General features: G+C 38.7%; 2 protein-coding genes across 6 annotated transcripts; one reads left to right on the top strand and one right to left on the bottom strand.

The window, feature by feature from the left end:
- Positions 1 to 1,645: 1,645 nt before the first annotated feature.
- Positions 1,646 to 16,196, bottom strand: LOC127433688 (SUMO-specific isopeptidase USPL1-like). 5 transcript variants are annotated; one of them, XM_051685782.1, is made up of 10 exons: positions 16,067 to 16,196; positions 14,947 to 15,128; positions 14,697 to 14,830; positions 14,281 to 14,403; positions 12,806 to 13,463; positions 5,143 to 5,253; positions 4,919 to 5,048; positions 4,416 to 4,541; positions 4,165 to 4,325; positions 1,646 to 3,424 (listed from the first exon to the last, which is right to left on the bottom strand). In XM_051685782.1, the coding sequence occupies exons 2-10, from the start codon at positions 15,014 to 15,016 to the stop codon at positions 2,001 to 2,003; spliced, it is 2,937 nt and encodes a 978-aa protein (XP_051541742.1). In that variant the 5' UTR covers positions 15,017 to 15,128; positions 16,067 to 16,196; the 3' UTR covers positions 1,646 to 2,000. The 5 variants fall into 5 exon arrangements, with proteins under 5 accessions (XP_051541742.1, XP_051541741.1, XP_051541743.1 ...); XM_051685781.1 differs by having other exon boundaries at positions 16,012 to 16,177; XM_051685783.1 differs by having other exon boundaries at positions 12,812 to 13,463; positions 16,012 to 16,177.
- A 2,219-nt stretch (positions 16,197 to 18,415) lies between these two features.
- Positions 18,416 to 21,917, top strand: LOC127433627 (high mobility group-T protein-like). The gene is made up of 5 exons (XM_051685672.1): positions 18,416 to 18,537; positions 20,214 to 20,375; positions 20,471 to 20,616; positions 20,708 to 20,882; positions 21,000 to 21,917. Exons 2-5 carry the CDS (start codon positions 20,229 to 20,231, stop codon positions 21,144 to 21,146), a joined length of 615 nt encoding a protein of 204 aa, XP_051541632.1. The 5' UTR covers positions 18,416 to 18,537; positions 20,214 to 20,228; the 3' UTR covers positions 21,147 to 21,917.
- Positions 21,918 to 23,456: the final 1,539 nt, after the last annotated feature.

Here is a 23,456-nt window from a genome sequence, read left to right as displayed (position 1 = left end):
TAATGTGACAATGTCCGATATAAATAAAAAATCTCTGTCGTCTTTTGCTCTTGCTACTGTATACAGACCCCCATGACTCTACACAGACTTCCTTAGAGAATTTGCAGATTTTCTGTCAGATCTGAACCAGATATTCTCTCACAGCACAGTAGTAACTGTGGTTTTGTGCAACCGTCTGCCACAGCACCTCAGAAGATTGTGTCTCATAGTATTCCCAACGAGCGACATCAATCCTTCACTGTTATAGGTTAGGAAGAGCTAACAAAATGTATTAAAGCATCAAAAGCAACAACATGAATGCTAGACCCTGTTCCCACTAAGCTACTGAAAGAGGTATTTCCTGTAATCTCAGAACCTCTTTTCAATATTATTAATTGAGGCAGGAGGGAGATCCTTTTCTTATTTGGCTCCTAAAGTATGATCTTCTTAAAATTATTTGGGAATCAGAAACTCCCTCAATTCATTGTTATGCTGCATTAGTCAAGTCTGCCAGAACAGAACAATTTGGGCAAATTAACTTTAGAAAAGGTGACTAGCTTGCATCCCTGGCTATGTGTCGCTGGAGCGATGAATACTAACCAGTCTGTGCCAGCCAGAAAGCGACGGGTGCTTCAATGATCACTGTCTGCATCACTTCAATTACGTTGGGCTTCACAGAGGATGAACTGCTGCCAACTCCAACCATACGACGAGTGATACTTCACTGGCCACTGCCTGCACCTCGGACTTAGGATGGACTACACACTCTTAAAATGGAATACATAGACAATAAATTTATTCCAACTATAGCCTTCATCAGCCAAATAAAAAAGGACATAGCATCAAGGTGCACTTCCACGGTCAATTCAGGATGGAATTTAAAGACACTTACTCATTAATCTTACAGTTCAATTAATATCCTAGACTTCTATAAATTGCCCACCAAAGTCATTACTCGATTAATACATGACTTTTTTTTTTTTTTTTTTTTTTTCTGCATTAACTAACATCTTATGGAGTTTTGGGTTCCTTACCACAGTCCTTTGGCTTTGTCACTGGGGGCCTAAAGACAAATAATTTTGAAACAATGATTTTCAATCATGTTTTTCATTTAAACTGCTCAATGAGAACTTTTAGACATTACAGCATAATTTCCTGTAAATCTGCTCTGAACCAATGCATGTTGTGAAAAGCGCTATATAAATAAAAATGGATTGACGCTCATTAAATTGACTGATACAATGAAACTATGTAGTTGGCAACACAAAGACAACTGAACATCACTTACATCATGACATTTCAGCTGTAAATCTTGCATCAACATTAAACCTGAACTTGAAAGTGGACTTGGATCGCCTTGGTCCAGTATTCAGTGTTTTTGAGGAATCCAGCACACTTGAATATTATTACTATAATACAATAATACAATACTGATGATAATGATTATTATTAATGGGCAGTTAATGAGGCAATAGACATCTTTTTGGTCCAACTGCATTCGCAAATCTTATTTTTATTATGGACATAAAACTCCCTTTTTTGTAATTGTGGAATTTTAAGTGCAAAATTACTGCTTTTGACAAATATAAAACAGGTGATGACAGGCCTACTTTTAATTCCATTTTTATCCCCACTGAAATAAAAACCTAAATAAATAAACATAATATTCAGATTTTGAGAGCATTTAATAACTTAGATTAAATACACTGACCATTAAAAAAAAACAAGAATGAATAAAAAATTAATAATTAAACAGACAACTGTACAACGCTGCACAAATCTTACAAGTACATAACACATAATTTGATCTTCAAACATTTTGTCTAGACTGCCCCATTTAATGTTTTCTTAGCCTTCAAGTGAATAAGACAAAATATGAACTCTGGATTCTGATGAACTGACAATGTACTACAGGGTGTTCCCATCAAAATTCTTCCTCAATACAAAAATATAAAGAAGTGAGTTTAGGAACAACACCAGACCAAACTCATGGTTCTTAAAGTCTAAAAGCTTTTCCTTAATCAGAAAAAGAGATCTAAAGCATTAAAATCTTTGTTCTCTGTAGAAGTTTGCCCCATCCATGTTTCCAAATATTCATCAAGAGCCATGGCCGAATCATTTGTAGAGGGGGCGTAGTTCTGGAAAGTTGGTTCTGGAACCACAGTTGCAGCAGAAGAATTTACCTGTTCACTTCCATTTGTTGTGTCCACATTCTGGCTGTTGTTCAACATCTCCAGGAGACCTGTACTATCAGGTGAGAGGTTGCTAACGGTGGTTGCAGGAGACAAAAGCTCGGCAAAGAACTGGTCATATGCTGGGCTGTACGCTGAGGTACTTGAAGTGACAGAGTAGGGCGACGAAAACGCTGTGCTGTCCGGTTTGGGTGTAGCTTCTCTGTTTCCAAGAAGCTCATTAAGCTTGGCAAGTTTCTTTTTTTTGGCCTTGAGCTTCTTCATTAGCTTTAGCCTGAGGGCTTCAGTAGTGCCAAGTGGCTGATTGGAAACTGAAAGTTTTGGAGTTTTCTTACCAGAAAATTTGAAGATCTCAGACACTTTCCCAGGAGGGCACATGGTTCCAGGAGGGTTGATTGGTTTCTGCTGAGGTACTACTGAAGGATTTTTCACAACTCCGCCAGGATATGGCAGATTAGGCAATTTCTTGGTTATGAAACCACCAAACAAATCAGCTGGCTTTGCTGGCAGAGCTTCACTGCCTTCATATTTTAGTTTTGGTTTGGGGGCAGAAGGATGAGGTTTTACTGGTGTAGACTGGAATGAAGCATAGCGCTGAAGTAAGGTGGAACAGCTTAGTGCACCAGCGAGAGTACTACCACTTGACGCAAGGGGTAAAGGGACATGTTTTTCTGTAGGTACTGATGACCTCCCAACTGAGGGCAGAGTTATTTTTGGAGCTACTAAAGAAGATTCTTCTTTAGAACCAGAACTGCATCTCTGGCGTTTTGGAGGACTTGAGGGTTGACAAACGGACTCAGAGTTACGAGACAAACTAGATGCTTTTGGAAGATATGGGAGGACAGCTGGCACAATGGCTGGGGTCTTGGGAACCTGAAGATGTGTTCCATTAGTGGCTGGAGTGAGGGTCATAATGTCTGTGTGTGAAAGTCCCTCGAAAGCATCCATTAATGTGGTATTGCCAATAGATGCATCTATGGTACTGGCAACAGCCAAATCCTTGTCCTCATTTACAGTGATTGTACCGAGGACAGACGTGTCATTGGCAGCAGAATCTGACAGTTTGTGAAGGAGTTTATTATTGTCAACATTTGAGACTGCCAGGGGAGTTGTCAGTGGGCAGATCTCTGAGGCTCTATCTTTGTTGGAGTCTACCTCCCAGAAAACAACATGTATTTCATTGGCAGGCAGTGTTAACCGTTTGTGGGTGATGCTGCGGGGGTATTTCAAATCGTCAAGTTCTAGCCATGATCCTATAAAACAGAAAAAGAAAAAAAAAAAAAAGGTTATGCATGACATATGTAATCCAAAAGTAATCCATATGACTCCAGTGGTTAAATCCTTATCTTCAGAAGTGATATGATAAGTGTGGGTTAGAAACGGATCAATATTTAAGTCATTTATTTTAACTATAAATTTCCACTTTCACTTCTTTTGTTATTGCAGATTCGTATTCATCGTGCATATCGCCACCTATTGGGCAGGGAGGAGAATTTATAATAAAAAAGGACTTACATATGGATTTGTTTCTCACCCACACCTAGCATATTGCTTCAGAAGATATGGATTTAAACACTGGAGTCTAATGGATTACTTTTATGCTGCCTTTTTATGCTTTTTGGACCTTCAAAGTTCTGACCACCATTCACTTGCATAGCTGAGATATTTTAAAAAAAAATCTTCGTTTGTGTTCAGCAAAAGAGAGAAAGTCATAAAAATTTGGGGTGGCATGAGGGTGAGTAAATGATGAGAGAATTTTCATTTTTGAATGAACTATTCCTTAAACAACTCAATTAATGGAGCATGGATGTCTACTGTCTTTTTTAGCCACTGTTCCTCATTTTGTTCCTATATAGCAATGTTGCACAAACTAAATGCTTTGAATGTTAAGCTAACTGTGCTGAACTTAAGCAGATTACATCATGAAATCCAGAATGCATCAACCAACAGACTTCACAACTACAGACTAAATAACCGAATAAGACTGACTCACCATTACTCTGGTGGATCCAGGTGACAAAGTGCTGGAGATTCTTATTGAACTGGATTATAGTCCTAACATTGTACTGAGAGCCCTGGAACTCAAAAGAGTATCTAGAGAGGTCTTTCCTTGGCAAGCCCTCCACAAAGTGCAGAGCAAATACAGAGGACAGCCTGCAAATATAAAAGCTCAATTGTCAATTAAACAAGGAGGCAGGCTATCAGTGGAAATATTTCCAAAATAAGGAAATATAATACTCTAACCTCTCAGGCACCATTTTTCTCCTCTGGTTTTTGCGGTTGCAGTTACTGCATTGAGTGCGGTGGATTGCTTTTAGCGGGTGCCAGTCAGAAAGAATACGAGTGAATGTTGTAAGAGTCTTCTCAACACTGAAAGAGAAAAGAAAGGTTGTTACATGAGCATGAAAACAAAAAAAAACACCCCATAGTTTCAATAAGCACACTTAGGAGGCATTGAAAAATGCCACAGAAAGTCACAAAACAAAGTAAAAAAAATTAAGACAGACACCAAATAGAAACTCTGTAGGCAAAAATGAATTATAAAATACATTTAGTCAGCCAATGAGACATCGATTAAAAAAAAGAGATATAGTGTATAACTAACTAGCTTCAGAGAATTGAGACATGAATGGTGATTATAAATAATGGAACATTTGCTCTTCCACTACAAAATTAACATGCACACAAAGCCACATCTGGAGTCATCGTTTAACAGAAATCACAAGTCAAAAAATAAAAAAAGGTACCTGTCGTTGAGAGTATAACCACAGGCTGTGCACTTAAATTCCCAACAGATGGTATGCTGGAAAAGATCCTGAGCCCATTTATCCGACCGGAGAAGAAGAGGCAGTGCAAAAACAGGTGTTTCCTGCTGACCTATGAGACAGGTAGATCATCACTAAATACAAATTACAACAAATCAATTTGTTATGATTAATATAATTTTACAAAATCAGTTGAAATCTTTTACCAATTTCACACTTGAGTGTGGGCTGAAGGAGTTTGAAGAATGACAGACGGAGAGCAGAGAGCTGTCGCTCAGCCTCCTCCAGGACATCAGCAGGAACTCTGGTTACCTTGTCTGTTTGTGAGAAAAACAGAAACACTTATAATACAGGGGCTGGATTTTTGTTCTTAAGAAAAAAAATAAGAAAGTTCTTAGATTAAATTGTAAGAAGTTTGTAAGAGCAATTCATTGAAAAATTTGTAAGTTTTTTCTTAATATTTTTTCCTTAAGAATAAAATTATAGGCTTTGACATAGTTTGATTATACTAGCCTGCTCATAAGATTGCCTTGTCTAACACAAATTCAATACTTCAACACTGGTCAATTGTAACAGTAAATTTATCGATCTATTAACCCTTTTTGTAAGTAGCGAGCATTTCGCTATAAGTATTTTAACTTAAAGTGTGTATCTGCCTTCTAATGAAAAAATTATTGTGGAGCGGTGGCATGGTCAGGGATTCGTCTGAGGGAGAGCCTTGCCTTACACCAAGCCTTGGTGGACTCAGGTTGTAACTAAACCTCCATTCATCAATGCTTGGTTAAAAATGGGGCATTGGATGCAAATAATCGGATGAGGGTGAGGTGTGTGCATGGGGACATTCACGATTATCCTGTAGTGACCGTCACCATTCTATTCCGGGGTCAAAAGCATAATATTGAGGCTGTGGTTAGTCCTCGCCTCAACCATCCACTAATTTTGGGAACCAATTGGCCGGCTTTTCAAAAGGTGTTAAAGGGGTTGTGTGTGAATGGGTCCTGTGATACAGCGAGACGGTGTGGGGTGTGCAATGTGCTGGCTGGGAGGCGGAGCCTTGGCCATCTGCGTCAGCTCCGCATCAGGATGATGTAAGGGAGAGGGAAGCCTCGACATCCCCAGCCCTTAGAGGAGTCCCCGCTGGGGATTTCCCTCTGGAGTAGACGCAAGACGAAACCCATAAGCATGCGTTTAACCAAGTGAAAGTAATTGATGGTCAGCACCTTCAGCCGTGCATTGCATTCACATATCCGTATTATTCAATTATAAACGATCGTTGTATTGAGTGACACAAGACGCTCAGACAAAGGAAGATACAACCCAGTTGTCGTCGGGAAATGTTATTCCAGGCGGCTCATCATAGTCTGATGGTAGGTCACTTGGGACAGGGAAAAACACTAAGCCATCTCATGGCCCATTTCTATTGGCTGGGCATTCGCAGGGATGTTTACCGGTGGTGTGCGACAAGCTGCGAATGTCAGCTGGTGAATCTGCCCCCGTTGATCGAGGTCCCCTTTGAATTGGCATGCACCTTGTCGGGCCATTTGAACGGTCAGCATGCGGGCATCACTTTGTGTTAGTTCTGGCGGACGGCTTGGTCGAATGATTTACTCAGACCTGAAAAACCTGATTTTTAAGTTTGTGCACGAACATGCTTGGAATTGGAATAAGTGGCTCGAACCCCTGTTATATGCAGTAAGAGAGGTCCCGCAAGACTCCACATGGTTTTCCCTGATTGAACTGATGTATGGGAGGAAGCCACGTGGCGTGCTAGACATCATGAAAGAAAGTTGGGAGGAGGGACCTTCAAACAGCAAAAACTAAATTCAATACGTTCTTGACCTGAGAGCAAAACTCCACACATTGGGGGCGACTATCACAGGAGAATTTGCTACAGGCTCAAGAACGTCAGTCCTGGCTCTATAACAGGGGAGCTCAGCTACGGGAATTTACACTGGGAGATAAAGTTCTTGTATTGCTACACACATCGAGCTCTAAATTACTTGCTAAGTGGCAAGGGCCATTTGAGGTCACATGGCGAGTCGGGGAAATCGACTATGAGGTGGTGCGTACGGATAGGGGCGGGGCACATCAGATTTACCACCTCAATCTCCTAAAATCGTGGAGAGAGGTGGTCCCCACGACGCTGGCGGCAGTGGTCCCAGAGAGGGAGGAGCTCGGACCGGAGATGATCTTAAAACCCACCGATCACTCCAGCCAGGTCTACTAAGCAACCAAATTGGCCCGGTTGCTAGGGAGGGTAGAGTCACATGGGGTAACCTCCTCGTGGTCGCTTTAATGTGGTTCTCGCTCTCGGTGGGGCACACGGTGATTTGTGTGAGGATGCCGCGGAGAATAGCGTAAAGCCTCCACACACGCTGTGTCTCCGTGATAACACGCTCAACAAGCCACGTGATAAGATTGACGGTGTCAGACACGGAGGCAACTGAGATTCGTCCTCTGCCACCCGAATTGAGGCGAGTCACTACGCCACCATGAGGACCTTGAGCGCATTGGGAATTAGGCATTCCAAATTGGGGAGAAAATAAAAAAAAAGCCACCGATCGAGTCGCCCAGGTCACTTGTGGAGACCACCTCTCGCCATCCTAACTCACGGAGGTTGGCAGGTTGCAAAGGGAATTTTCTGACGTGTTCTCGCCTCTTCCTGGCCGCACTAATCTCATAGAACACCACATCGAAATGACCCCAGGAGTAGTGGTAAATAGTTGTCCCTACCGATTACCCAAACACAAAAAAACAAGTGGTACGGGAGAAATTAAAGGCTATGCTCGATATGGGGGTAATAGAAGAATACCATAGTGATTGGGCCAGTCCAGTTGATCTAGTGCCAAAGAGCGATGGCTCGGTCTGGTTCTGTGTGGATTATAGGAAACTCAATGCAGTGTTGAAATTTGATGCTATCCAATGCCTCGTATTGACAAACTGCTCAATTGGTTGGGCACGGTTCACTTTTATTCAACACTGGATTTAACAAAGGGTTATTGGCAGATTCCCTTATAACAAATGTCCTGCGAAAAAACTGCCTTTTTCCACACCGTTAGGTTTACACCAATTTGTGACCCTTCCATTCGGCTTGTTCGGGGCCCCGGCTACGTTCCAGCGACTCATGGACGAGTCCTCAGACCTCACGCTGCTTACGCCACTGCATATCTGGATGATATCATTATCTACATTAATGACTGGCAGCAGCACATGCAGCATCTGAGGGCTGTGCTGAGAATACTGAGGCAGTCGGGGCTCACGGCCAACCCGAAGAAGTGCGCAAGTGCGCAACTGCAACTAGTCCCAGACCTAAGACCAAAAAGGAGGTGAGGCAGTTCCTCGGGCTGGCTGGCTATTATCAGATTTGTGCCTAATTATTCGGATGTCACCAACCCATTGACTGACCTCACTAAAAAGTGGGCACCAGATCCGGTCCAGTGAATGGAGCCATGCCAACAAGTCTTTACACAGGTGAAAGCAGCACTATGTGGTGGGCCGCTTCTACATTCTCCTAACTTCTCTCTCCCTTTTGTTTTGCAGATGGACGCATTGGACAGGGGGCTGGGTGCGGTGACACCCTAGGTGGTGGGGGGGAGGAACGCGCAGTACTGTACATTAGTCGGAAGCTTTCAATGAGAGAGACTAAGTACAGTGCCATAGAAAAGGAGTGTCTGGCCATCAAGTGGGTGGTTCTCACCCTCCGCTACTATTTGTTGGGACGGGCATTAACCCTCTGTTCGGACCATGCTCCAGTGGTTCCACCGCATGAAGGATGCCAACGCCCAGATCGCCCGTTGGTATCTGGCACTCTAGCAGTTTAAGTTCGAGGTGGTCCACAGGCCGGGGGGCATACTGAAGACTGAAGACTGAAGGCTGTCGCAGACTTCCTCACAAGAAAGGGGGGGTTCCGGATGGCTCTCTGGCCTGAGTCAGGTGGTGGGGGTATGTGGTGGCAGGGGCATGGTCGGGTGTTCATCTGAGGGAAAGAGGCGGCGGTAAAGGTTTCCACCTAGGGTGAATTGTGACTAATTACATGTCTGTGTCCGCAGTGAAAGAAGGGGGAGATAATAGGAGAGCCAGTCGACAGACGAGGCAGAGAGAGTTACACACCAGAGATTGCATGTCTGTGTTCTGAGTAGTGCCCGACCGATATATCGGTCGGCTGATATTATCGGCCGATATTATCCTTTCACCGATTTTACCGATATGAAAACTTTTTTTCAGAACATATAATGCATAAAACAATGCTTCAGAATTGGTGTCATAGCGTAGTTTGTCCAGCAGAGCGCACTCTGACTCCACTGATTACAGAGCTGAGCTGATGGTGGCTCTGCAGACAGGGCGGAGTAGAGCTGTGTCTCGGTAAGTTAACTAGTTTGTGAAATACATACTGGAAACCTAATAAACAATGACCCCATCATTTTCCCTTTTCAATATAACTAATATAACATTAACCTTGTCCCTGACAACCATGTCACTCATGTCTGTTTGCTGTTAGCCAGCTATAGTTTGTCAGTGCAGTCAGTAATGATTTAAAGGTAAACATCAGAGCATCTTTTTGCAGCTCAGCAGAAAACGGTGCAGTGGTGGATTGTGTCTGCTGAGTGTTGATTTCATGCTACGCTGTTACCTAGTTGGTAAGACACAATGCTGGAAAATAAAATAAACAACGTCCGTCTTTTACTCTCTGTGACAACGAGCTTATAGCTAACTAGCTAATCACGTAACTACATTGTTGTCAGCTGAGTGGAAGCTAATGAGTAAACATGTATTCACCAAACTGTTTTGTTCAGGATTCAGTTTGGTACCCCCTTCTACCGAACAATTCCAGTCGTTGCATTTATAAAATGTAATATTTAGAAGTCTGATTTTCCACCGTTGAAAGTCTCCCCTGAATTTGTATAGCAGAATATGGTGTAACACTGCTGCTTATCTGTTTATCTTGACTCGGCAGTATTAATATAGTCAGCATTTGACTGATACTAAACAGTACTGATGTTTATTTAGCTATTTCTTTTATTTTTATTTATTCTTTATTTTAATGGTCAGCATTTGACTGATACTAAACAGTACTGATGTTTATTTAGCTATTTATTTTATTTTTATTTATTCTTTATTTTAATGGACAGCATTTGACTGATACTAAACAATACTGATGTTTATTTAGCTATTTATTTTATTTGTATGTATTCTTTATTTTAATGGTCAGCATTTGACTGATACTAAACAGTACTGATTATTTAGCTATTTATTTTATTTTTTATTTATTCTTTATTTTAATGGACAGCATTTGACTGATACTAAACAATACTTATGTTTATTTAGCTATTTATTTTATTTTTATTTATTCTTTATTTTAATGGTCAGCATCTGACTGATACTAAACAGTACTGATATTTATTAAGCTATTTATTGTATTTTTATTTATTCTTTATTTTCTCAGTGTTCATTTCTAGAATTTGCTGACAATGTACAATAATAATGTCAAAATATTTGATAAAAATATTTGTTTAAAAAAAGCAGCCTTCTTAGTACTTTGCATAGTCATAAATCGGTGAAAAATCCACACAGAAAAGGTCTGTTTTCATTCCAGCTCAAAATTAAATATATCGGCCACAATATCGGTAATCGGTGAATTTCCCCTCTCTAAAATCGGTATCGGTCTCAAAAATCCCATATCGGTCGGGCTCTAGTTCTGAGAGTGTTTTTGCTGAAAAGCTGATCTTTGTTTCCACTGATGCTGAAAAGCAGTCTTTTGTTTGGCATAAAGATGGAAAGCATTTTCCATTTTATTTTAATAAACAGTGACTCACGTGAATCCATTGTGACAATTTTTAATAAAACAAATTCAAGAATTTAAATTCTTGTTACGTTTCTTTACTTGAAAACAATCTTAATGATGCACTCAGTAACTTTTGTCTTTGTATCATCTTGGACTTACACTGACATCTAACGGCTTGGATGCAGTACCATTTAAAATCAATAGTTTTTAGTTACACATGCCACTGTAGAAATTCACTAGACACAGTCAGCCATGATTACTTTAATCCAAGAGTGAAAATGTCCAATATCAAGGTGGTTACTGAGATTAAATAGTATTTGGCTGGTTATGTGTTTCTAACATGGCAGCCCCCATGAAGAGACCCTCTCCATGTAGAATAAAACAGCTTTTATAAGGTTACTGATATGACTAGCGTCTTCATCTCATGTGATTGCTCATGATTTTATACATATGTTTCAAAATTACTATTAATTTCTTTAGGAGTAAAGAAAAAAATAGGAACTTAAATGTTTTTTTGGGGATACAAAAAATTCGTAACTTTATTCTTAAAGGTGCCGTAAGCGATTTTAGCGGTTCTAATTCCACAAGACCGAGATGCTGAATTAATCACGCCCCCTCTTTCCAAAACACCGCACATCAAAGATATCGTTGAGACCGACTCCGAACAGAAAAGCAGCATTAGTGCGTGTTTGCATGGCACCCTCAACTGACAACTATTATGAATCTGGATATGGCAGTAAGTCCCAATGATTCGCTTCAACTAAAACACTATGAGAACGTTCAAAATGATTGACAGGCAAAAGTGTTAAAGACCGCAGCTGTTGGACACATTTTTGTTTGATGTTTACTAAGTCTAGAGCTGTCATAGAGATCGGTGAGATATCTCACAACACTTCATTAATAACTTTCAGGGAGTAGGAACATTTTCTGCATACCATTCCATTGAAAAAAGAATCGCTTACAGCACCTTTAAGTTAGAAATTAAGAAAATGGTAGTTAAGAGGAAATTTCTTGTTAAGAACGTTTCATGAATCCGGCCCCAGAGCTTGTCAGAAAAGTTGGCCCAAAAGACTTGAGGCCAGTGCGAGAGGTCACTTGCTCAGTTGGGCAGTGCTGTATTTTACGCCATTATTTCAGTTTGCACACACGTACAGCTGCTGTTGAGGAAGTAGAGGTGCAAAACAGTGTGGGGGGTGTACACACAGGACACATTCTTGCTGTACAGAGTGCAACAATGCAAGAGAACGCAGGGCTCTTAAGCACCGCCTTTAACTGCCATCATAAAAATGGAACACTCATGGCATGAGACGCTGACAAAACAGTGAGATGCGATGCAATGGTCTGAAGGCCCAGGTATACTTAGATTTTGCGTGTTCCGGATTGGCTCGTACCTGGTCGACCACGTTGCCTATGTGAGTATATTCTTCTGACCACGAGCGAATACAAACGCGTTTCACGCATGCCCACTACAACTTCTTTGTGATACTCTTTCAGTAGTCATTGGCTGATGCATAAGAATACGATGCACACAGACGACAACCGCATCTGCGAGTTGGTCACAGGGTTTATGATGAAATTTACGCTACGTAAATTTATGCAACGTGGTCGCGTGAAGTATACTTTGGCTTTAAGATTAATGTCCAACATAGATGAATAAAAAACAGTACAGGAACCAGCAAAGTTGTGAAAACCAGGGAACAATATTGTTTTCTGTCGGCTGTGCACGAGAATCAACACAAGAGGGCAAAATTGTCAAAAATGTAACATTCAAGCAAAATAAATATTTTTTGGCTGAGATAGTCCTATGTAAATAAATTGATGCTGCCTCTTTTTCAGTTGTTATTGAATATAATAACTCTTCAAAGTTATTCAACTTTTAAAATATTTAGATTATTTCTGTCAATTTATCTTCAAAGAAATCTTCATGTGCAATAAAAAAAATAATTGACTTCTGACACCTCGTTAAAAACATGTTGCTAAAAAAAAATTCTTAATTTACACCTCAGGGCCTGTGAAAATGTGACCAGGGTCAACGAAAATCTGAACAACTGGACTGACCAGAAAAAACTGAAAATAATTTGTCGTACTTTTACCTTCATCCTGCAGTTGCTTGGACTGTAGATAGGCACATGTCTTGTCGTATGCTGAGCAAAGGTTCCAAACAGCAGAGCTGCTGCAAGGCGCTGACGTCAACTTGTCGGTCAGCCTTACATTCTGACATGGAGTTTCTCTGATAGTCTTGCAGTTCACAAGCATCACCAACAATGAATCCAACCAACACAGGTTATCCTCGTTTTTCCAAAAGAGATGTGGCTGCACAGGAACCAGCTCTGCTGATGATTTCACATCAACATTCATTCCAAACGTCTCCTTGACCTCATCTTGAGTGCTAGATACACAGCCGTCCTTCGTGCCCCACAGATTTAAATCCACATCAGTGCTAATTGTTTTCACTTCAGGATATTGTTCCTCAGTGTTCTTTTCCAGTATTGACTGATCATCCATAAATGTTTCATTTTGAACAGTGTCATTTGGAGGTGTGCATTCATTAAGATCCACAACACATGGCTCAGACACTGTAGACAAAATTTCCAGCTTCTCCTCTCTCAATTGCTTTGAAGGGGAGGATACGTCCTCGACCACAGACAGGGAAGAAGCTTTCCTTTTGCATCCATCCAGATCTTTAAGTGTGGGCAAACTAGCACGCACATCTTCCAGAGGTCGACTAACCAATGGGTAAAGGCACTGCAAAGAGACCAAAAACAATAATAACTCAATGACTGGACAATCAATGTACTTGTTGATTCAAAAGCATCAAATAAAAATATAAAGTATCAATTGCCAATGTGGAATATAAATAGCTTGACACAACAACTAGGTGAATCTCACAAAGTCTGTCAAGAAAGTGTCAGAGGCTGTCTACACTGGACGCGTCGAAGCGAACGTTCTGAACTTTTTATTTGTCTTGTTGGTACGAGTAGCACCAGCGCATGAAGTGCAAAATGGAACGGGACATCCGTTTACTACTGGCGCGATGCGCGCCAACAGACGCTTCCAGTGTAGATAGTTTCATTGATTATAATTGGATCTATTTGCTTTTGATGTGATGCATGCTCGCGTCTGGTGTAGACAGGGTTTCAGGGTCATAAGAGAAAAATTATTATTTAAATTATCTTAAGAAAAGAAAACATATTGTAGGACCATTAAGATTATTCTTTGTGACAATATTTTCATGACAATTCAGTGCATTTCCCCCAAACACTCTCATTACCAGAATGTGTCAAGATATTTTAATTTTGAGAGTTTTCTAATTCTGAATTAATAATTTTAAAATATCTAAATATTTAAGTTATATTAAAAAGTATTAATAGACAAACACTACCATGACAAAAATTACTTTGCATTTAAATAATATATCTTATATATAGATTACAGTAACGAGATAAAAAAAAAAAAAAATTTAATTACATATTCTTGACAGACTTTGTGAAATTCACCCACCTATTTAACAGTGAACATTTCCTAACCTAGAAAATAGACATTTACAAAGAATGAGACTCACCACTGGGTTTGTACAGAGCAAAACGGTCTCCTCCAAGTTGACAGCATAGAACCGCAAAGCATTTGTCTGACCTTTTGCCAAGCACCACGGACAGTTCCCAGATGAGCCATTTTTATCTTCACGCTATTAAAAAAAAACTTAAAAAATTAGAACCACACTCCTCACATAATAAACATTCCACCAATTCATAAAGAAATATTCAGTGAAATTTACACGAAAGTACACTGTTTTTATGACACTTCTTTCGCCTTTTACTTTTTAACAGATCTCCGTGTTGCTCTTGTTTCTCATTTGGGGGCAAGAGTGGGGGTCAATTTCCAAATGATAATGTTTCCATAGATTGTCCAATATGAATAAATTTGATGGTGACAGAGCTTTGCACAAGTGACAGAGGGAGAGAACCGAGTATAACTGACTTTTCCCAAATACCCCACCACAGCTGGGGTTGGACCTCCTATACCAGTGCCTTCGCCGTTCATTTTCATGCCACTGAGGTTTCTGTTCTTTGATGAGTCCTGTTGCCATAAACTTGGCTCAGCCTCTGAATGCGCTGCAGTGAGAGAGGACAAAATCTGAGATATTATCAGTCAGCTCAATTAGGGATAACTAACTTGACCACACAATTCTTGAAACAAAGTAACTCATCCTTCAGTGTTCCAAACTTACTTTCTAAACAAACTGTTTCCATTTCCTGATGGAAATACCATTGCTTGCAAGACAGCGAGAGAATGGTCATGCTAATTAAGTTTTAAGAAGTTTCTGGTCAACATTCAGACCAATCACAATTCAGTATGCAAATACCACCATGTCATCTTTGCTCTTGGGTAGGTTGTGAAGGCTGATGCATTCTATCAGTGTAAAAACAATAGGAGAATTTCAAATTTTAAACTTAGAATTCTTATGAAGTTTATAAAACATAAATAGAACACTGAAATTATCTACAAAAAGTTTGAACAGAGCAAGTAAAACTGATCAACTGAAATAACAAGTATAAAGGAACAGTTCACCCAAAAATGAAAAATTATTTTTAGAAGAATATCTCAGCTCTGTAGGTCCATACAATGCAAGTGAATGGTGACCAACAATTTAAAGCTCCAAAAAGCTCAAAGGAAGCATTAAAGTAATCTTAACACTCCAGTTGTTTAATTCATGTCTTGTCATGCGATCCAATTGGTTTTGGGTGAGAACAGACCAAAATATAATTCCATTTTTCTCTGTACATCTTGCCATTGCAGTGCACGATCATGATTTCAAGCTCAATTAGGCTTCCTAGTGCTTGACCCATTCATTTTTGGTTGAACTACCCCTTTAATACTTTGGGATAGGGCTTTAAAACAAACCCCTGACGAGAAGGTATGAAGAATATCAATACAGTGCTGCATTGAAAGTACTGTAAGTTTAATCTTAGTTCTCATGCATTGCAACTGAATTGGTTTGATATTGAGATTGCAAACCAATTTCTTACTATCACTTGAGAATGAGCATGAGGATGCATGTAGCTATAGCGTTGAGCATACAACAAAACCTTAATAATTCCCATGGGGTAACATACATTATGCCAGAACACTCTCAATAATTGCTTAATATCTCGTGCTTAATATTCCCGATGACTTGAAACACATCTATAAAGCAATATTTTTATATTTCTGATTCTTTTTTGAGCGCTATCACGCGCGAATAACCAAATCAACAGTGAGTTGACTGTATAGCAAATAGATCGACCAAACCTACTAATACAGTGCGTTCACAATGCGTAGATGCGCTGTTCATCTGCACCCACACGTACCTCGAAACCGGGTCGAATGTGGGGAATATCCAAACTGGATTTCATGGACACATTCGGCAGTTCCAGAACACCGGTAGGAGACATGTCCATGTGCATGCTCTCAGTCGTACGTTCAACGTACAGTTTCCGGTTTTGAAGAGGAAACTAATAAAGTTTTTACAAACATTATTTTACAATCCAAGAGCGCCATCGTCCGGATTGTAAGTGTACTACAGGAGATGTGGACAATTGAAAATATGCAGTAGTCATAAATTAAATTACGCAGTAACACGGGTTGAATCCACAACAATGTCAAAACTCAAGTCTAGACTAGAATTAACAGTAGACTATTGGACGGAAATGCACAGGCATAAAGATGTTAAACAAGATAAAAACAAAGTCAAATGCGCGATTTCAGTGTTGAAATGTAAAATTATATTGCTATTTACAAATTACCCTGTTGATTAAATAAAATCAACCAGTAATTAGATTGTTCTATGTTTCATGTGATCTATTTGGCCACAGAGGTATTATAAACATGTTTGCCCAAATCAAAGTTCAATTATAACTTTCAGTTTTTATAATCAGAAAGCATTTTCTCATTTGTGATATTTGTACTAAAGCGCCAAATAATGCCAGAGATTTTATAAATATATTAAATCGACTTTCACTTAAAATCACAAAACCATGACTGTGTGAAACATGGTTCTAAATTAATCACAAATTGATTATTTTTTATGCTTTATCACAACATATAATAAATGCAAAGAAGAAAAAACAGACAGAATATAGAAGTACAACTATATTCAAAGGGGATATTAAAAAGAGTTTCAGATAAGACACTAGTTCAAAAGCCACAGAAAAATAAGTCACAAAGAACTGTAAAAATTCAAAGCTCAACAGCAGGCCAAAGTCTTTATAGCTTTGTTGTTTCTTACATCATCCAATGGTTCAGATACGGATAAAACTCAACTTTAAACTGACTAAAATTTGGTATCTTTTATTTTTTATTTTTGACCATCTACTATTTATGAATATAATATTTACCTAAAATAATAAATAAGTTCTAAATGTTATATATATATATATATATATATATATATATATATATATATATATATATATATATATATATTTCGTCTTCCAAAGAAACCTCAACTCCAGTAAATCACAAATCGACAATGCCCCTTCAAGTAGGCTACCCAAAGTGTCAGTGCCACCGTCTATGTGTTCAATAACAGCATATGCCTGTGCGTCAGTGACCATGTGCTTGACAGGCGTCGCGCTTGTGTTGATGAGTCGTAGAGCGCTACAGCTGCTCTTGCCTTTGAAACAATAGAATAAGCTAGATGTGCATCAATTCACCATCAGACTCCTTCGGTGGTTTATCCGCTGCCCCCCGTCCCTAACAAAACGTATTTGCATAATTTTTTCCAAGATCTAGTCATTAACATGCATGGGCCTTCGCTCTTCTGTGTGCGTATGGTATGACATTAATTTGGTCTCTGAATTATTATGGGTTAGATAGAAATGCATTTGTTATTTTCGTGCTGTCTCTTTTTGTTATTACGTCTATGTCAGCATTGTGGTAGTTTTCATTTCTGCGATAGATAGATAGACAGATATATATAATAATTATAAACATGACATCAACATATTTGCTAATAATGTTGTACCATTATTGATTTTCTCTGAACCAAGTATATCTGTCTCTAAAATTTGCCATTGTATTTATCTAATGTAAGTAAACATTTCAGTGGTTGTAGTCTAAATGCTTTGATTTCTACACGTATGTTTATTGAGTGTAAATCCCTGATATAAGTGTTTTCCCATTGTCTTGAAGATGTTGTCCTTTAATTATTCAAATTAAGAACCAACTATCAGTCTGCTGTAATGCACCTGTGGCGTTTTGGCATATTGAAAAAACCTGAACCTTACTAAATAGTCAGTTTTTGATAGTCTAAAGCAAATCCCACCCATTAAACCATTCTAATAAATATCACTCATAATTGCATATTTTCGTTTAAATGTGACCCACATCCACATTTAAACAAGTTGTCTGTTGGACCGACCACTCTTTCATTCAGCGTTTAATACCTCATAGCAACGGTGACACTCCACATTGACTAACTCATTCATTCAGCACTCCGCGTGGAACACATAGAACACAGTACTACTACAGCCAACACAGTGCACACAGCCTTTGCTTTAAGCTGAGACAAAAAACGCACACACACCCTCAGTATTTTGTATTAACCCGCCATTTAAAACACTCATGACGTTTCACAAAAGGCAGCCAATCGCAGCCCGGCTCTTATTAGGACAATGGAAAGCGTTCAGCCAATCACATAAATGTTCGGCGAGGCGGTAGCCAATGGGATGAAAGCCCTATAGAGAGTAATGCTAGAGGGTTGAGAGAGCAGACTACTGCGTAGCGCTATTACATCCACATACAGCCATTGCAGTACATTCACTATCTAGACAAGACAGTGGTAAGTGTCAGCTTGTAGACATTTTAAAGTGTGAGGTAAGTACAAAAATTGCGAAAAAAGGCCAGGAAACCATAGGCAATTGACCTTGTAAAAAAGCTATTGTAATTTTGAGGAGATTTTTACGAAACGCTAAAAAACGAGGGTATTATCCCCTCAGAATGAGAATGACAATAACCTTAGTTTTTGTATTTGTATTTAATTTCTCTTGATGTACGCCTTAAAAATTTTACAGAGAAAATATATGATTGTATTCGATGGGTTAAAATACTGCAAATGTGAAAAAAATTTTTTGGCAGACTGTTTGAAATGCACTGTTTGATGTTAAGCGGACAACTCGGTGACAGAATTGCGTACAAACAAGGTCTATGGACGGTGATAGTGCTAGCGAGCAGCCATTGCAGCGCTTTACAGGGGATGTCTGTCAGGAGAAGACAGTGAACTATGAGAATTGATAAGAAAGGAAAAAAACTGACTGGCAAAAAAATTAAAGTAAAACACCATTCTTAAGTGTATGGATTTGTAAGCTCGGATATATTGAAATGACAAAGATACAGGCGAAAAAAATCACATCAGGAGCTGCGCTTTACTGTAATGGCTGACTGTACTCGCATAGGAAACAAGGCAAAGCTACAGAGCCATAGACAGGCGCAGTTCGCTTCAACTTTTTCAAATCGTGTTTTCTACACCACCGGTGCTCAAAACGTGCGTTTTCGAGGCGGAAAATAAAAATTCCATCTTTCGTTATTGCAACGCGGGTATTTTCCAAATTTTCGGTGAGTGAGAAGGATGTTAAATTGAGAGTTGAAGTGCGGTAGGTAATGCGGTCGCTCGGCTCCCCCCTATTGCAAAGCAGTGTAATGGCTGAGCGCTGACACAAAGAGAAGGAGCCATATTCTCAGTGTTAGTGCATGAAGACAAGCGGCCATTGCGAGCCCACTGCAAACTCCGCACAGCACAGACCCAATGTATTACTATACACCGGGCGAATGCACTGGGCTTTTTGCGAAGGAAACAATTTTCGGTCAGGAAAACCGACCCGCGCCGTTTGTTTGTCGTGTCCAAAAGAGAGCAGGAAGGCGGGTGGAGACATTTTAGGGGGACTTTCTTTCATGAAGAAGGCTTTCTCACAAAATGGAAGAAGAAATATTGCCGTCGTTGTTGACCTCCTTTCCTTCAGCGAGACAAGAGTGTGCGCCATTGCTATTTGAACGGTACATAGAGAGAAATAGGCTCTTTTCAACGGAGAATACGGTGAAAGTGAACTCCATAATTAAGAATTTTTTACCCGTTTTGCGATCTTTCGCGTACTTTGGCATATAAAAGAACTTTATTTAACTAGGTTATTTTTACTCTTTTTAACCCTTTTTAACTTATGAAAAAAATATATTTTAAAAAGTGTAAGTATTTATACTGTCTTTTATACGTTTTAAACGTGCAGAAAGGACTTTTTTATTTGCTAAAGCAGCAATCTGTCACATTATCACAAGTTGTCAAATTTGTCGTGGAAAAAAAACTTTAAATACATCATGTTCAAATGTGCGCCTCTCAAATACTAGTACTAAAGAAAACGACCAGTTAACAGGGAAGCGCTGATGTTAATATAATCATGTCAAAATACTTTATTTATTTTTTTTTTGCATTACTTTTTAATTTAATTTATTATTTTCTCTCTCAAGGATATCTAAGCAACAATGGGGAAGGATCCAACAAAACCAAGAGGCAAAATGTCTTCTTATGCATACTTTGTCCAGACCTGCAGAGAGGAGCATAAGAAGAAACACCCCGAGGCGTCGGTCAACTTCTCTGAGTTTTCCAAAAAGTGCTCAGAGCGATGGAAGGTTCATGATTTTTTATTTTTTTTATGTACGTAATCTGTTGTACTGCCCATTTCCTTCCTTCTTAACAATGAAGTTGTATTTTTTTCCTTTCTCAGACTATGTCAGCCAAGGAAAAAGGGAAGTTTGAAGATATGGCCAAACTCGACAAGGCGCGTTACGAGAGGGAGATGAAGAACTACATTCCACCCAAAGGCGAGAAGAAGAAGAGGTTTAAGGACCCCAATGCTCCCAAGAGACCCCCGTAAGTATCTCACTTGGTTCTGATGCATAATTTGGCATCGTAGTCGGCCCATAACCATAACATTTGCATTTTTTCCTCCGTTCAATCAAAGGTCTGCATTCTTTATTTTCTGTGCGGATTTCCGACCCAAGGTGAAAGAAGAGACCCCGGGTTTGTCTATCGGAGATGTAGCCAAGAAGCTGGGTGAGAAGTGGAACAAAATATCAGCTGAGGAGAAGCAGCCATATGAGAAGAAGGCAGCCAAGCTGAAAGAGAAGTATGAGAAGGTGAGAAGCGATGCCACGCCCAATCAGCTTCATACTTATTTACTGCCCTGAAAATAGTCAACTGACATTATCTGCATATTATCCGAAATTTCCAAATATGTTCATGTTTTCTTATAGGACATTGCTGCCTATCGCTCTAAAGGCAAAGTGGGAGGTGGTGCAGCCAAAGCCCCTTCCAAGCCAGACAAGGTTAATGATGACGATGATGAAGATGATGATGATGAGGAGGAGGAGGACGACGATGAGGATGAGGATGACGAGTAGATAAATAACATTTCGAGCTTATCTTGTTGTTTGTAAAGCATTTAACCCCCATGTACACTTTACTGAGGCCATAAAATGGGTAAATGAAATGAAATAAAAAACATTAAAAGTAAAAAAAAAAAAACAAATATGAAAGAAATAAGGCTGTGTATATGATATGTTTTTAAGCTGTACAGTTCTTTTTTTTTTTTTCTTCCTTTTTTGTATAGTTAACACTACAGAAGTGTCCTCTGTGTTTGTTCAAATGCCCCAACCCTTAATTTAGTTATTAGTTCAATTTCTTAAACAACGTTCACACACCAGTATCCTTACCCGGTACAATAAAACAAAAAAAAGGGGGTTGTAAAATTGTCTTGGGATCAGTTGAGTTTTAGAAGTGCCCAGCACACAACCTAGTTTCAATGTGAGGATGTAATTCATATCTTAATGTACTATTTTTGTTTGTTTACTCTTTTTTTTTTCAGATCAAATTTTATTATCATTAGTAAATCGTCGTATCAGTTATTTTGCTGTATTTTGAATACCACTGTAATTGCAGAAATTATAAAAAAAAAACTTGTTTTGTTGACATTCTGGTATGCTTCTGACATCAATAAACTTTTTTTCTTTTTTTTCTTTTTTAAATAAAGAAGTCCCTTTTTTCCCCCATCATGGGATGGGACTCCACCTACGTGTGGAAATGCATAACAGGCACCTAGGACCGATTGTATCAGGTGCCTAACTTAAAGCAGAACTTTTAAGTGGTTAACTGAAATAAATTTGAAAGAACTATCTGATGAATCAATGATTCTCATTTTTAACTTAAGTCTTTTCTAATATTTAAGATCTAATATTACAAGTGAATTTAAGGTTTTATGGGTTTACCATATCTTTAAGAAATGTCTGGTTTTATTTATTTATTTATTTATTTTTATAAATATAACATATTATGTAAGATCTTAATTCTCTGAATTATTAAAGGGATAGTTCACCCAAAAATAAAAATTAATAATTTATTCACCCTCATGCCATACCAGATGTGTATGACCAACAGAGCTGAGATATTCTTATAAAAAATCTTCCTTTGTGTTCAGCAGAAGAAAGTCATACACATCTGGGATGGTACACATTTTTGCGTGAACTATCCCTTTAAGATTAATACTTTACATAAGTGCAGCATCTGCCCACATAAAATAAAGTTTACTTCTGATTTAAAATGATTTATTAATTACCCAAGACGAAGTGATTCAGAGATCACTCATCTTCATGATATCACGTCTTTATTGTGTTTTTATTTTTTTAAACTGAAAAGGTCCATTTCATAATAATCATTGCTTTATGTTTTTAGTAAAACAAGATATTTGAATGTATGGTTACAGTACGCCAGTGAATCAGTACTGAATCCTCCATGTTTTTCATGACAAACACAAAGAACACATAAACGTATCACCAGATGGAAATCTTGATTAATCCGAGCCGCCTGCTGTTCGTCTGTCTAAACTGCATATTACAACGGTATACAGCGCCGCCATGTGATTATTTTTATACGGGACATTACACTGCCATCATATTATTACAGAGATCAACAGCTCTTCATTCCCATGACATTATTTTCAGACCCTTATTTTTGGGCTTTTATTTACAGAGATTGATACGGTAAGATGCATACACACTCATGAAGAATCATATTTGTTTGATGTGATGAAGAATGAAGCTCAGATGTTGGAAAGTGGGACAACAGTTTCCATCGGCCCCAAAGATGTGAGTGATTACATGCTTAACTCTTTAATGCTTACCTAGGGTCTTTAGTGACCAGGGACCTTTTTGGAGTTATGACCTCACCTCTTCCTTTCTCTTCTGAATAGTGTAACAGGAAGAAGAAAAAAGAAAAGAAAAAAGGGCAAAATTGCAATAACTGCTTAATTACCAAAAGTGTGTTGGGTCATTAAAGACCATATATATGTAATAGTGTCTGGGTTTTTGGTGCTCCCATAAATCATAATTTTATGATTATATCATATCTGTATAAGTTTACTATCACAAGATATATATTTATTTGTTTATTATAAGACAAATGAGTACTATATTCATACAAATGACTACCATATTTTATGATGTTCTGTGTAACAATAGTGAATTATCAGTATTCCATGTGCGTTTACACACATATTATACAGGTGCATCTCAATAAATTAGAATGTCGTGGAAAAGTTCATTTATTTCAGTAATTCAACTCAAATTGTGAAACTCATGTATTAAATAAATTCAATGCACACAGACTGAAGTAGTTTAAGTCTTTGGTTCTTTTAATTGTGATGATTTTGGCTCACA

This window comes from Myxocyprinus asiaticus, chromosome 43 (assembly GCF_019703515.2).
Source record: "Myxocyprinus asiaticus isolate MX2 ecotype Aquarium Trade chromosome 43, UBuf_Myxa_2, whole genome shotgun sequence".
Classification (NCBI taxonomy): domain Eukaryota; kingdom Metazoa; phylum Chordata; class Actinopteri; order Cypriniformes; family Catostomidae; genus Myxocyprinus; species Myxocyprinus asiaticus.
Note: the sequence above shows the minus strand (reverse complement) of the source record. Positions and strands in the feature narration are given on the sequence as shown.